The 15,690-nt window shown below is 35.3% G+C and overlaps 2 protein-coding genes across 6 annotated transcripts in view; both read left to right on the plus strand.

The window, feature by feature from the left end:
• Positions 1 to 15,690, plus strand: part of LOC114242643 (zona pellucida domain protein papillote) — a 104,631-nt gene that overhangs the window by 23,705 nt on the left and 65,236 nt on the right. Inside the window, exon 2 of one of the 4 annotated variants that reach the window (XM_028173891.2) lies at positions 5,219 to 5,249. The exons of the other annotated variants lie outside the window; for them this stretch is intronic. The gene's annotated coding sequence lies outside the window, so the exon portion shown is untranslated. The remainder of the gene's footprint in view (positions 1 to 5,218; positions 5,250 to 15,690) is intronic. 4 annotated transcript variants of the gene reach the window in all.
• Positions 5,248 to 7,766, plus strand: LOC114242645 (cysteine-rich with EGF-like domain protein 2). 2 transcript variants are annotated; one of them, XM_028173896.2, is made up of 3 exons: positions 5,248 to 6,759; positions 6,858 to 6,904; positions 7,169 to 7,766. In XM_028173896.2, the coding sequence occupies exons 1-2, from the start codon at positions 5,795 to 5,797 to the stop codon at positions 6,871 to 6,873; spliced, it is 981 nt and encodes a 326-aa protein (XP_028029697.2). In that variant the 5' UTR covers positions 5,248 to 5,794; the 3' UTR covers positions 6,874 to 6,904; positions 7,169 to 7,766. The 2 variants fall into 2 exon arrangements, with proteins under 2 accessions (XP_028029697.2, XP_028029695.2); XM_028173894.2 differs by lacking the exon at positions 6,858 to 6,904 and having other exon boundaries at positions 5,656 to 6,759; positions 7,169 to 7,497.

The raw sequence follows: 15,690 nt of genomic DNA on the forward strand, positions 1-15,690 counted from the left end.
TAAATGTCACCCCACCTTGAGATATGAGTTCTAAGCTCTCAGTATAGTTACAACGGCTGCCCCACCCTTCAAGCCGAAACGCATTACTGCGTCACCGCAGAAATAGGTAGGGTGGTGATACCTACCTGTGCGGACTCACAAGAGGTCCTACCACCAGTAATTATGCAAATTATAGTTTTGCTGGTTTGATTTTTATTACATGCTCTAATTCCTTCACCGTGGAAATCAATGGTGAACAATTGTTAAGTCCGTATTTCATTGGTACCCGCCTGCGGGATTCGAACACCGGTGCACCGCTAGATACGAATGCACTGGACGTCTTCTTCTTTAGGCTATGACGACTTTTTTTTCGACACGACTTTTAAAGCTTATGACATCTAACATTTTCACACTTCTAAGTATATCTTCATCGGAAATATCATATACTCCTCTTAAACCATACTATAATAAAATATGTAGACGTTCCATTTATGTCAACGCAAACCACTCATTTATTTTAATACTAGCGACCCGCCCTCGCTTCGCTTCGGAAACATTAAAACACACATGAAACAAACAAAAAAAAATTAAAAAATAAATAAAAAAAGTAGCCTATGTTCATCAGGGACAATGTCGGCTTCTAATGGAAAAATAATTTTTCAAATCGGTCCAGTAGTTTCGGAGCCTATTCGAAACAAACAAACAAACAAATCTTTCCTCTTTATAATATTAGTATAGAAAATGGACAAACAATTATTAAATCATATAAATTGTGGAAGGGGCTGACTTGGTTGTCTACTCCGCTTGAGATGTGTTTTATCCCTAACCTTCCTGAGACACGTACAAAGAGACAAACATTAAAACCGGGAGAATTTTAGACCTTCCATCGCTGCGAACGTGTTCAATAAAATTAGTAAGTTTACGTCCTCGTTAATAGTAGAACGCCTTGAACTGTGTCGTACAAATTCTTTCTGATTTTGTTAATAAAATCGTACATTCCTTTTTCAAGTTATGCGAACGGAAACGAAGGTTATTCATAATTATTTACTCATCAATAATAATAATAAATCAAAACTCACAAAATCAAATGTATTGTAATCGAAAATTCTAATTTTTTTTGTCTAGCACCAAGGTTATTTTTAAGTGTCAAAGCTATATTTACACTGTAGTGTACTAGGTAGGTATCGATTACTTCCGAGTAGCCTGTATGATTGTTGAAACTTTGAGTTAAAAAATATTTAAGTACCAACTTTTTGGAGGAAACATAAGAAGCAAGGTTTTTACTGGTGATAGGACCTCTTGGAAGTCAACACGGGTAGGTACCACCACCCTGCCTATTTCTGCCGTGAAGCAGTAATGCGTTTCGGTTTGAAGGGTGGGACAGCCGTTGTAACTATACTTGAGACCTTAGAACTTATATCTCAAGGTGGGTGGCGCATTTACGTCGTAGATGTCTATGTGCTCAAGTTACCACTTAACACCAGGTGGGCTGTGAGCTCGTGGACATCTTGGGAGTCAACACGGGTAGGTACCACCACCCTGCCTATTTCTGCCGTGAAGCAGTAATGCGTTTCGGTTTGAAGGGTGGGACAGCCGTTGTAACTATACTTGAGACCTTAGAACTTATATCTCAAGGTGGGTGGCGCATTTACGTCGTAGATGTCTATGTGCTCAAGTTACCACTTAACACCAGGTGGGCTGTGAGCTCGTGGACATCTTGGGAGTCAACACGGGTAGGTACCACCACCCTGCCTATTTCTGCCGTGAAGCAGTAATGCGTTTCGGTTTGAAGGGTGGGATAGCCGTTGTAACTATACTTGAGACCTTAGAACTTATATCTCAAGGTGGGTGGCGCATTTACGTCGTAGATGTGCTCAAGTTACCACTTAACACCAGGTGGGCTGTGAGCTCGTCCAACCATCTAAGCAATAAAAAAAGCAAAGTTGTGAGAATTGTTTTATTTTGTTAATTTAATGATTGTTCAGTTTTAATTCTTCAGTTTTATTTCTTCAGGTTATAATGGTGGTTTAATAACTGTATTAACTGTTTGGCATCAGTGACAGTGCACAAATGTGGGAAAACGAAACAAAGCTGCTGAACACGGCTTCTTGGGCTCGTCCACAAAGTCCACTGAACTCAATAAATAACCACAATTTTAAGGAGAATTTAATTCATCCTGTCTCCATCTCGTTTCATTTAATTGATTATAGACTCAAATTAATTAACCTCATCTCATTTTTCATATAAAAGAATAGGTATGTATTTAATAACTGAAGATTTTTATAAACTCGATACTGGCTACAACGGTATGGTAATAGCTAATTGCCATACTTAAAAAAAGGAAGAAGAACTTATGTACTATATATACTCTACATGCATAGTTTCTTTTTAATTTCCTCCCGTCAATTTTTCTCGTTTGAAAATTCAGATCTTAAGAATAAAATACTAACTTTGATCTCGCGTGTCAAGGTAAAAGGTTTGATCAGCCCATGGGTATCAATAACTTAAATGTCGCTATTCACCTTGGGACATGAGTTGAAGTCTCTGTTTTATAGTACAACGGCTGCCCAACCCTTTAATCTGAAACGCAATACTGTTTTACGGCAGATATAGGTAAGGTGCCTACCCTTACGGATTCACAAGAGGTCCTACCACCAGTAAAAATTATCATCCTATTATTTTCACTTAATAAAACATATTAAGGTTAAATGTTGTTAGTATAATATAGTAGCCTCGTTGCAGCCTTGTTCGGCTGATGACGTCAGCAGTGACTCACGACAAATTGACATAAGTTGAATTTTACCGAAGAGCCATAAGTATATTGCGAAAACTTTAAGAGGAAAATCGGGCACAGATAAAATTTATAAAGGAAAGTTTTTTTATGCATTTTATTCGTGTATGTTTCAAGTAGGGCGTGAAATGGATGCTAGCGTCTCGCATTTAAATATCTATGTAAATTAAATCTACATTTCGTAGCGTCTCATATTATAATATATTCTCAAGACATTTTTCAAAATCAAATTTCCGAAAATTTGGTTGTATGTATCTGTATTTCCTGCTATTTTTCTTTTGGTACGGAAAATCAAATTATGTAAAAAATAACAAATGTTGACGGTAGAGATAGATCGTTTGGCCTAAAATCATTTGCTCTACGGCCAACATACAGAGAGAAAACAATGAACTAAGTGCAATGGGCCTTTCCTCTTAATTGGGAAATGTTAAAAATAAAGAATTTTATCCTAAAAAAAAAGACTTCTAAAACATTCAGCCATATAAAATACGAGCAGCATCTTAATGTTATTCATGGCCTTGTTATCTAAAATCATTTTATAATTATTCTCGCGGCATCAGATAAGTGATTCTCCAGCAATCGTTGTGAGCTGTGACTCTGCGGTTTCATTCATATTTATCAGATGGAGTCTGTCTGATCAGCTTAAACGATAATCTTTGGTAGCCGATTCCTAAACTTATAACAAAGTAATAGTTTACAACAAAGCCATAATTTTTTCCTTTTATTAGGTCGAGCTCAATAGGAACTTCATCTACTTCTAACCCGGAAGCTTGTGTTTGTGCCAATGTATAATAATAATTAAAACCACTTTTACGACTACGATTATTTATTAACTGTTTAGCATTCGGGAAAGTGCACGTGTGGCCTGTTGGATTCTTCCAAAAAGTTCACATCTCAAATTCTTACATTTAGTTTTATTGATTATAATTAATTAACTGTATCTCATTTCTACCTCATATCATTTTTCATATAAGCCTAATTAGAATATTGTAATTTTTTGCCTATTCCGTACGTAAAAATCATATTAAAGCTAGGTTATAAAGTATTTGCCGTTAATAAAAATTATACAAGGTAAACACATTGGGAAGAAAAAGAAAATTAAAAAAAAGACTGCGACGACATTGTTAATGAGGATGTTATGATGAACCTGGAACATGGGTAATCTATCGAGACTAGAATACTTGTACAAATTGCATAACATTAAACTACATATGTTCTAAAAATAATAATAAAAAAAATTTTACAGTTTCAAATGATTCAAAAGCTTGATATTTGTATGCGAATAAGAAAAGAGAAATAATAAAGAAGAAGTTTGTTCTCTCCGAGCACACCCAGTGTTTGCAAATTCTAAAATTTTTCAATAAACAAATAAAATTAAGTACCTGATAATATAATAGACATTTATTTTAGCTCCAAGTGAAACACGGCATTACCGACATTCAAGAAATAGTCTGAGAAAACTGCGATCTTTTATCTTAATGTTTTTTTTTATAAGATCAACTTTGAGTGGGTGTTAAAAATAATCTAAATTGTTTTCGCTATGCAATGCAGCAAAGTACAATCTTTTCATTGTTTGAACATAATTTATAGCAGTAAAATGCTGCGTCGAACTAAACTGTTTTTTTAAATATAGGGTTTAGTATATTGACATAAAATGTATTAGTTTATACACTTTTTTTTCAAAACTGCACATCTCTAAGTAATGAGATATTCAAAGTGTCTAACTAGCTGCTGCGTGAATGACGCTGACGGACAAACCAACAAGCACTAGAAGTATTAATAAAATTGAAAAGTAACAAGTGGTCCCTTCTCCGTTTTTGGCATTGCCAATGTATACGTGCGACTAGCGATGGATGACAAAAAAAAAACTATTGTTGGCGGGAAGAAAATCGAGAAATAAATACGTATTTCAATCAAATTTACGGATTATTTTCACGAACAGGAAAAGAAAATACATAAGTACTTAAACTTCCAATAATTAAATCCTAACAACATATCTACACTTAGCTTAAGTGTTCTGTGTTGTGGTGAAAGCGGTATGTTGTGTAAAATTCCCCGCCGGTATAATTGCGTACATCCACGTGCAATAGATACTCTTCTTTTGACGATTTGTGATGCCATTGTTCGAAAATAAATTTTGGATCAAGAACAAAAACCTTTTACAGCCTATTTTACTAATTAACGTAACAAATAGCGACACTGGTTTTGAACACTTCGTTGGGAAAAGTTCTTAGATTAAATAATTTATTTCTAACGCGCTGCAGACTAGAATAATGTTACAATTTGTTAGGCTTATCGTTTGTTTATAGATAGAGAGGTCTTTTAGACAAGTTTATCAGCTTAGATACTTAGATATACATAGAAAATTTAATTTAATTTAATTTAATGTCTTTGAAAATTCTTGTTGCTCCCAGATGTTTTTTAATGCCTGCTTGCACTTATTTACAGGTACGGATTTTATACAGCATTCTACAAGCAGGTACTACAGGAACTTATTCTTAAAAAAGAGGAAGATGCGGAAAACTTTATTTTAAAATAACGATCAAATTAATACCATTTTAAAAGACATCATTTTTATGCATCCTACTTTATCGAAGATAATTTAAAAAATATATAATTTCGATAAGTAAGTTTAATTTTAAGTTTCGTAGAACGAAACGTAGCATAAACAAAATGGCCGACTTGGAGACGTCAACCCAACAGCTGACCGGCGCATTTTGACGTCAAAATATAGCGGCGAGTCCGAAACAAACACGTCAGTGGCTCGGTATCAAATAATTAATGTAATAATCTCAGACAATACTACTAATTCCATTTGGATTCAATTAAATCTTGCCTTGCAAATCGTGTGAAGTTTAATTCATCAAAATTTTGTGCTTTGAGCATAATCCAAGATCAATACAAACGGGGTATGGAAGCAATTGCGTTAAAAAAGTATTCATTTAAGTGAGCTAATTTTGTGAATGAAACGTGTCTCAGAAATTTTAAAGTTACTAGTGAGATTGAAAAACGGTAAAAATCAACATGGTGAGTGAAAGCAGCAACGTCCTTAATACTTTACTTGTGCTAATACTAGTGCCGGCGGTATTCTGTACGGTACAGCCACCGACTTTCAATCCAGAAATGTTGACGCCAATGCGAACCATCGGCGACTGTCAAGCATGTAGGGTATTCATAGAGTCATTCAAAGAAGGCTTAGAGAGAACTTCTAGAGGTAAATATGAAGGAGGCGATGCCGCTTGGGAGGAAGAGAAGCTAAAGAAATCATACAAACGTAGTGAGATTCGTCTAGTCGACATTCAAGAGGGACTATGCAAGACTAGTAAGTTTTCGTTTCAATGTCATAGTATGGCCGAAAAGGCTGAGGAATTCATAGAAGAATGGTGGGCCCAAGACCCTGACGAATCAACTGACCTGTACGCCTATATTTGTATTGATAATTTAAAAGTTTGTTGCCCGGAACATCATTACGGAAAAGAGTGCACTCCCTGTCCTGGAGATCATTCCAAACCGTGTAATGGAAATGGAAAATGTCGAGGTGATGGCACTAGAAAAGGGAACGGCACATGCTCGTGCGACGCGGGCTATGAAGGCCAGTTTTGTGACAAGTGTGCAGTAGAATATTATCTGTCATATAAAGATGAAAATAAAATGCTGTGTTCACCATGCCACGTATCATGCTTGGGCGGTTGCAGACAAGGCACCCAGAAAGATTGTGTAGCTTGTAAAAGTGGCTTCTCGTTTGACACTGACGAAGGCTGTTTGGACATAAACGAGTGTGATGATGTGGATCGGTGTACAAGAGATCAGTTCTGTTTGAATTCTATCGGCTCATTCAAATGTGCTGACTGTGATAGGGCATGCAGTGGTTGCTACGGTGATGGTCCAGATAGCTGTAGGAAATGTGCCAAAGGATATTCTAAGAAAGGAGAGTTTTGTATTGAAGATAGAGAGGATGAAGATCAATCTGAAAAATTGACAACAACAAGGTAAGACCCCCTGAATATTTTTGTTATACTAATTTATAGCTTGTTTTTTTTTTGTGGAGATGTAGTATTAATTTCTTTATTTTATTTTTTATTTACAGAAATGAAGAATTGTAGATTTTTAAAAGTTCCTAGGACTGATTTTGTGGTAACTAATTATACCCTTTTTACAAATTTGGTGATGGTTTCTTATTTTATTACCTTTAGTTAGAAAATTATATTATTAATGAATGATTTACAAAAAAATAAAATGTTAAATTTACAATAAATTCAAAGTCACTAAACAAATGTGGAGTATAATAAACTATGTGAGATATTTTTGCTTAAAGCGGTAATTCATGATGTGTGTACTTTTGGTGTCTGTGCAAATAGGAACAACAAAGTTACTTTAACGTTCTATTTTATTAAACAGGTATCTGACCTACATAGGTCTTATCATAGCAACGGGTATCTTGCTGCCGAAGTCCACACCGCTGGGCAGTATCGTTGGCGCTATGGTCTTGATTTACATTGTTGGTGCGGAATACTACTGCATGATAAACGGTCATACAGGCCTAGTGAACCTTAAAGATTTTAATCTGATCCAGATATTCCATACGTGAGGAATTAAATAAACAAAGTGTATCTACACTAGGCGTAAAGGGTTCTGCTTACCTTGGTAACAAGTTTTTTGTTCAGTGTTGTTTCCAAAACTGAATTTATTATTAAACTATGTGATATTTTCAATGTTATTTATTTTGGATATTTAATTGCAAAATTATTGTTTAGTAATTAAATATTTTTTAAGTATTCTGTGAGATAAATTAATTTGTAAGTATCATAAGAATCTAGTATAGACTTTAGATATAGTTAAATATTAGTTTTTATGTGGTCATTTGGTATTGTTTTTTGTTTAAACAGTTTATCTGTAATTGTTACGTATTTTAATGTATTATTGTGAGAAACTTTTTAATATCTGTCGGTCTAATATGAGAAAGTTTTTCAATAAAGTGTTGGGAAATTTTGAGCAAGCTCGACTTCAGCCACTGCCTATTTTAACCATGACTGTTGGTTGGCCTGCAATTATTTCGTATCGTAATCTTATGTTTCAACTGAATGAATTCAATTACTCTAGTACTTTAATCCTGAAATTTGAAATTGAAAAAATCCTGTAAACAAAATACTAAAAACTGATCAATTATTATGACACTGTTAGGACGTGCATAATTAGACACAGGTTAGGTGGTAAAAACTACATATTTATTTTGTTATTTAAATGAACACAAATACATTGATATCGTAACTAGGGGGGGGGGACGGGGACTCGTGCTTATTAGTTCGCACAGACAATCATAGATGCGTTGCTCACAGTACTTTGCCTTAATAACATCTGTTATTAAGGCAATTATTTCAAATGTTTTTATGGTATCTACCATAAAAACATTTGAAATAATTGGTTGAAGTTGTCGCAAACTTGTAGTCAGGATGTAGGGAGTTGGCACTTTAGAATTGCGTTCATAATCTACTAATTAGTTACCCTAACTAATATACACAACTGGGTATATTATAATATATTATAAGCTCAGTATCTTGGTGAAAGATATTTTATCAGGTCTTTGAGTGTACTTTTTCTTGCTTCCGGTACATAAGATTGGAAACGAATTTTATCTTGGGGTGTCTGAATATCTACAGGTTTTATTTTTATTTAAAATTTTATCTTACAATTATATTATTAATGACAAGTTCTAATGATAATGACAAATCATAATAATGGTTTGTTATTAATTCCTAAATTAGGGGAGGAAATTGGGATGATGATTTTAAATTGGAATCTTAATTATACACTCCTATTTGGTAGGTTTGGTATATGCTTAATTAAAATGGTAAAAGATTTGGTATATCTACAAGCACGTTCACTTCTAATCTGCCCATATTGTTCATTGTAAGGTGCTTGAGCCATTTACATATAGTCACGCTTGTCGAACGTTATGCGGCGACCGTGACACAGTTTGAGTGCGGTGTCCCATTCGATCTATGGGCTCTTAGGCTGCGGTCTAAAATATGAGTTGAGGCGTTTTTAAAATGACATGTATTTAAGTTCAGATGTATATATGCTAAACAATTTCTGGAAATGCTTTAAACTCGTGAGTCTTATTGAGATTTTGGATACTGAATATTCAGACAACGGTGGCAATGAAACAGGATAATTTGTTTATTTTAAATTGTCAGATTGATATCGACGCGTGAAAGGCAAACGTGACTAAGCGACAATAACTACTTTGTACATAAATGATAGGTAATAACCATATTCGCAGCGCAAAAAATATATATTTCTAGGTCTATTAAAATAATTTCAATTTACAGCTAAATTCGTTAAAATTGATTTTTTTTCAGGTATTTCAAGTTTAAATTAATCTACTGTATAAAGTCCACGCATTGTCGCTTAGTCACGTTTGCCTTTCAAACGTCGATATGTTTCGAATGTGCATGGGAATTGTCACTCCATATACAATGCACGCTACAGACGCATCGCCGATCACACAAAATAAAATTTACTTGATTTGCTAAAATTACTAACTTAAACAAAATAACTAAATTTAATGCTCAATTGTGACGTCAGCGTGATTTCGTTGACCCTGTATCGGGTCGAAGGTATTTTTTTTAAGTCCTGTAATTGGTAATTTGAGATAAAAGTTAATCAGAGGGCTAAGCTAGTAAATACGGTGACCTTATTTTATTACCATTACGCACGGAATATGCATAAGTAATATATGTAAGTGATTAGTACAAATTATGTATATATATATTATCTGTTTGGAGAAGCGTTGTGCGAGAAGCTGTTTTCTATTTCAATATCAAATACTTAATTGTTGTTGATACACTCATTTATAAGTCGATTCGTCAGCTTTTTAATAACAATCTCCGGTTGGACAAGTCGATTGGTTTTTCTCGCTAATTCTCGTGAATTATTCCGACACCAAAGTCGATCGCTGCCCACGCGTTATGTAACGTTAAGTTTCGAGTGTTATGTGTGTTTGTTTGGAAAGTGGAACTGACGCGATGACAGTCACATTGTTAATGTCCATCCATAAGGAGTCTAGAACAAATATTGAGTACTATATATTAATATAGTTACGTGAAAAAAAGTGGTAGCAGGGTTTAATTTAATTATTGTTTTCATTTATAAAATGATTTGTGAGTTTGTGCGACAAAAGTTTAAAAAAAGTTCAATTTTTTTAATTACCTATGATATTTTAGAGGTTTCTGTAATTTCTAATTTAAGAGAAATAAAAACATTTGGCTTTTAATTAAATGTATTTTAAATCAATATGGTATTTCATTTATTTTGTATTTAATAAAATTAATGATCATAAGGGTAAGTAAGTGACTTAAACCAGTTCAGAAACTAGTTAATAGTTTTATAGAAAACAACATCCTAAAAAAAACGTATCGTAGGTAGGTCTCCCATAAGGTGGTCTATCGATCTATTGAGATTCGCGCGGATCCGCTTGATATCTAAACACCGTTCTGGCGAGGCTTTGGGGAGGTCTATGTCCAGCAATGTCTGTCGGCCGAAAGATAGATAGTTAAATAGGAACATCCATAGTTATTAATATTATTATTGTAAATGTTTTATTTTGTCCTTCTTTCACGTCGACATGTAACAACTAACGGACTAACATGATTTTTTAAAAGTGACAGTTCAAGTTCTTTTATCCCAGAAAAATATCTCATTCCCACAGCTAAATATAAGGGCACTTTTGCTCGATCACGTGGGCGAAGCCGTGGCTAACAGCTTTGTGTATTATAAGTGTTCGCGGCCTAATAGTATCTGCTTGGCTCGGGTGATGCGACTGTGCCAAGGTACAAATACTTCAGCGGGTGCCGTATTTTAAAAGGATCTACATATATGATTGATGATTCTGAGCTGACGGAATAAAATTGTGCAAAAAAAATCAAAGACAAACATCGGGTTTACGTCATTGCTGGTGATAGGACGTATTTTGAACACCCGCGGGTAGTTACTGCTATCCTGCTGATTGCTTCGTGAGGTCTAGCGTGAGATCTGATGCCTCAAAGAGGGCGGTGGCATTCACTTTGCGAGGCCTTAGGATTCTGGTAACTGCTTAACAACTTGCATGACCAACCAAGATACAAAAACCCGATAAATTGTTATGAAACTATTAAAGTTATAAAAACGCGAGGAAGTGTTATCTTGATTTTGGTATTTGTTTTTTTAACGAATTCGATATACAATATCGATTAAACAAACGAAGGCACGCGATCGAGCAAAAAAAAACACAAATTTTTTATTACAAGTCACGATTCGACTTAAATAAATCGTGTCGTGAGTTCTAATTGCGCCGTAACTGTATTTCTCCTTGTGACAACGGTACTCAGAGAATACGATTGCGTTAGTTAACTTCCTATGGGAATTATTGCCTTCGGGACAATTACTGTGGGCTGTGGATTGTGAATTCACTGATTTCTTAAATAGAAATAACGGTTCGTTAGATATTTTACGATCAGCTTTTTGCTAGTAAGCTGCTGTTGTTTCATAAATTAAACATATAAGATGTTTTTGTTTATATTGGAGTAGGCACACGAATCCAGCCTGCTTGAATTTAGGCTTACTGCCTCACACCATCCGTACATCATAATCTATTTCCTGCCAATAGTATAACTTCATTCCATTCAATCCAATCTTGTGTAATGGTAGGGCTATTTTTGAGCCTACGTAGACTGGTACAAAAGGTAATCAAAGTGCCTATTTATAACGCGAAGATATCGCGCATTACATACGCTCTGTACGAAAGGATAGCCAACACTGTAACTTCGATCTATTGCCTCAAGGTGAACGGTAGGGTTATCATGTCGAGTTTTAGTGGTAGCACTTAATGAGGAATGAACTAGAAATTCTTAACATTCCACGCGCAATCATCAATCTGCCTGATCGTGCCTGGTGTAATAGACCTGAAATAAAATTATCGCTATTTGTTGCGTTGCGGTGAATGAGAGTTGACTGTTTATTAGTTTGATATTATTATTAGTTCATAAGTGACAAATTAAAGATATATGAATATAAGAAATATGAAATAGATGTGTCGCCCTTGGCGGCTGGAAATGAAAAAGGGAAGTATCATAGCGGACATCGCTCGTTGACACTTTTGACGTTCCAAATTTAAACACTATTCCAATAAGGTCATAGCTTTAATATCGGTTTGGAAAGCAGTTGCCCCATTGATATGCATTGACAAGAAGCTCGGGGCTTGTTATATTTCAAATGCAAAATATGTACGTAGACTTAGAAAATTTGCGAGATGTTTCAAATAAGCACGTACATAGTATGGCCAGAACTAATGGAAACAGGTTTGCAATACCGAACATTGATTAATTTCGTATATCTGTTAATCTATTGTTTTGTGTTACGCTAATTATTTGTAGTGTATTGTGTTACCATAATAAATCACTGTGTCCAATACGGTTTTAATGAATATACCTACCTACAACCTACATTGTTTTTTCCCCTATCTATGCTGATAGCCTTGAGAGGCTATTTCAGCTTCGCCCTAACATGTAGGTGAGCTCACGGGGTTCAAACCGGAGTGATGCTAACACTGGCCCTAGCGAGAGCAGTGCTTCGCAGAATCTACCACCCCGGTGCTTGTGGTACCTAAAAGCACCGTTAATGGATCGGGAGGGTCCGTAATGACGTCTTTTGGGCTTCGCTTGTGGCTGGACGCCGTTCGGATTCGATTCCCGAATGTATTGACTGTTAGTGGGTTGATACCGTTTAAACCCGCTACAAAGCAATAAATTTGAGAATTGTGGTAGGAAGCCATCGAACGTAAACGATGAATTGGAACGGATCCCACAATCGAAGAGAGTTTGTAGTGTTATAGTAAAATCCTTTCGTTTTTTTGGGTTGCTCTAATGTTACACAACAAAATAGTAACGAAAGCAATGGATCCACGATCACCAGACAGCCGTCAGCAATTTTGATATAAATTGCGTATCTAAAAAGCTAATTTAGGATTTTTTCATTTAAGTTTATTTAAGACGAAGTCGTCGTGGCCTAAAGGATAAGACGTTCGGTGCATTCGTATGTAGCGATGCAACGGTGTTCAAATCTCGCAGGCGGGTACCAATTCTATTAAATTACGTACTTAGCAAATGTTCACGATTGACTTCCACGGTAAACGAATAACATCGTCTAATAAAAATCAAACCCGCAAAATTAAAATTTTCGTAATTACTGATGGTAGGACCTCTTGAGTGTCCGCACGGGTCCACCACCCCGCCTATTTCTGGCGTGACGCAGTAATGCGTTTCGATTTGAAGGGCAGCAGTTGTAACTACATATACTGAGACCTTAGAACACATATTTCAAGGTGGGTGGCGCATTTACGTTGTAGATACGAGCTCCAGTAACCACTTAACACCAGATGGACTGTGCGCTCGTCCACCCATCTAAGTAATAAAAAAAAAAGTTAAACTGTCTGTAAATCTGCTGCTGCAAATGCCCAATGAAGAGCAGAAAGCACAGGAGAGAGGTAACACAACAGCTTTCATAACTCGAAAAAAAAACATGAGATAATTATAAACAATGGGCAATAGAAAGTATTGCGCATTCATGTCTGATAACCGCATGGGAAATTATTTCATAATGAATATCATTTACCTTAAGAAGGCGCGAGTTATTGTTACGTGTTAAAAGAGCACATAATAAATTAAGTGTTGTACTTGAAACAGATAGACGAAAAAGGCCACAGGAAATCTGCGGTGAAGCGGTGGTTTGGCGGCGATCAAACATTATGATAAACCTTTTAATTGTACTTCATTTTTACTGACCTAGATGTGCAAACTAGCAAACGGTTCATCAGTAATAATTTGGTGACCGAAGTCAATAAACATCAAGTAAATGGTGTCACTGATCTTATGATATTAGGTCGTAAAAATGAAAGTAGTTTCATTTTTTTTATTGCTTAGATGAGTGGACGAGCTCACAGCCCACCTGGTGTTAAGTGGTTACTGGAGCTCATAGACATCTACAACGTAAATGCGCCACCCACCTTGAGATATAAGTTCTAAGGTCTCAAGTATAGTTACAACGGCTGCCCCACCCTTCAAACCGAAACGCATTACTGCTTCACGGCAGAAATAAGTAGGGTGGTGGTACCTACCCGTGCGGACTCACAAGAGGTTCTGCCACTATTACTATATAAGTAAGTATTTACTATATAGGTTCTGTCCCTCCATTCAAAACGTAGCTGTCTTGCTTGCAGAAATAGGCAGAACCGCGGTTTTTATTTTATTTTATTGCCCTAGTAGGCAGACGAGCATACAGCCCATTTGATGGTTAGTGGTTACCGTCGCTCATGGACGTCAGCAATGCCAGGAGCAGAACCAAGCCGCTGTCTGCCGTTGATAATCGTATTAGGCCGTAAGTACACCATTGCCGGCAGCATTGGCCCATCGCTAAAATCTATTTGTGGTATAATTTAGTCTCTTCATTTACTTAAAGAATCATCCTCAAAACGGTAAACAGATTAAATCTATTCGTAGTAGCGAGCAGGGCAATACAGCCTGTTTGAAACACGTCCACTTAGCGACGTTCACGGAAGAGCGACTAGTCTAACTTGTTTTAGTTCTATAGCCGCGTGGAAATGTCTAATACACGTTTAACTTTACCTCGTACTCACAATTGTTCTCTAAGAATACTATTGTGTACGTCAAAAAGCTTTTACTGAAGCTTTATAAGAGCCACTTTTTATAGTTTTCACGTGTCACAGACAATTAAAATCGTCACCACGCAAACCTTGTGTCTTTGAGACGTCGGATATTGTAAAATTAATGAAATAAACTATGGATTTAAAGAGAAATTTCTGTTTAAACTAGTGATTTAGTTAAATCAAGTTTAGTTTTATTTAACTTTATGTGTTAACTCAGTTGTTCGTATTAGAATTTTGAAGGTTTGTTTTGAAATTAAGTCATTAATTTTGATCTTGAATTCAGTATTTAAATGCTATAAGGTTTCAAATGACAATAAACCTCATACTCCTGTTGATATACCTGATACACCCCATAAATCATATCATAACACTTACTTGTAGACATATAAGAAGAAGATAAGAGATCATGTACACTCCGTTGGAACGAAGTTATTTTTGCTATATATACATATAATAATAATAATATTAATAAGAATTTTTACTACATAAACTCTTAAATCATGACCTCGAATACTATTTACATATTTAACAAATTGAGAGATTACGCAATTACGCAGATGGCATCAACAATATAAAATTAACCAATGATCCTCACACTAGGCATAGCCTGTATCCTGAGGACCAAAATGCGATTTACTATGTATATAATTGACCTCAAACCGACATCACTATTATTAATAATTATTACGCTCAAAAACATGCGTTACAAGATTTAATATATAATATAATAATAAAAAATTGAGAAATAAAAATAACACATCAAATAATTACACATATGTGGGAAGCGTAAACATAAATAAATATAAAAAAAATTAATAACAAAAAATAAACAACAAGATACAAAACTAATAAATCTACTGCTATCTCTTGCTTTTAATTAAGTTCTCTGTCTCCATATAGTTCAATGTTAACAACCATTTTTTCACTAGTGGTTTAGCTTGCCTAACCGTTTTGTGTTTTAGGTTTTCATTACAATATTTAATAAACGCGTTATAAGTATAGATCTTAGCACCATCTTGAAATAGATGTTTTTGGATAGATGATAATTTTGTAGCTGTCAAAGTTACAGGTAATTTGTAAACCCTGCGTTTAATCAAGGAATCGTACATTTCAGAAGAGAGCACTGCTTCATGTATCAATAGAAATATTTTTAAAATGAATAACTGACGCACGTTGAGAACTTGACTTTCCCTGTAAACGCGTTCTGTGGAGTACCTTCGAG

This window comes from Bombyx mandarina, chromosome 15 (assembly GCF_030267445.1).
Source record: "Bombyx mandarina strain Sakado chromosome 15, ASM3026744v2".
In the NCBI taxonomy this organism is placed as follows: Eukaryota; Metazoa; Arthropoda; class Insecta; order Lepidoptera; family Bombycidae; genus Bombyx; species Bombyx mandarina.

Excerpts from the sequence above, each read along its gene's own strand:
- LOC114242645 (XM_028173894.2), top strand. The coding sequence starts at position 5,795 with ATGGTGAGTGAAAGCAGCAACGTCCTTAATACTTTACTTGTGCTAATA. Across the intron at positions 6,760-7,168 it reads GAAAAATTGACAACAACAAG|GTATCTGACCTACATAGGTC; the intron begins GTAAGACCCCCT and ends TTTATTAAACAG.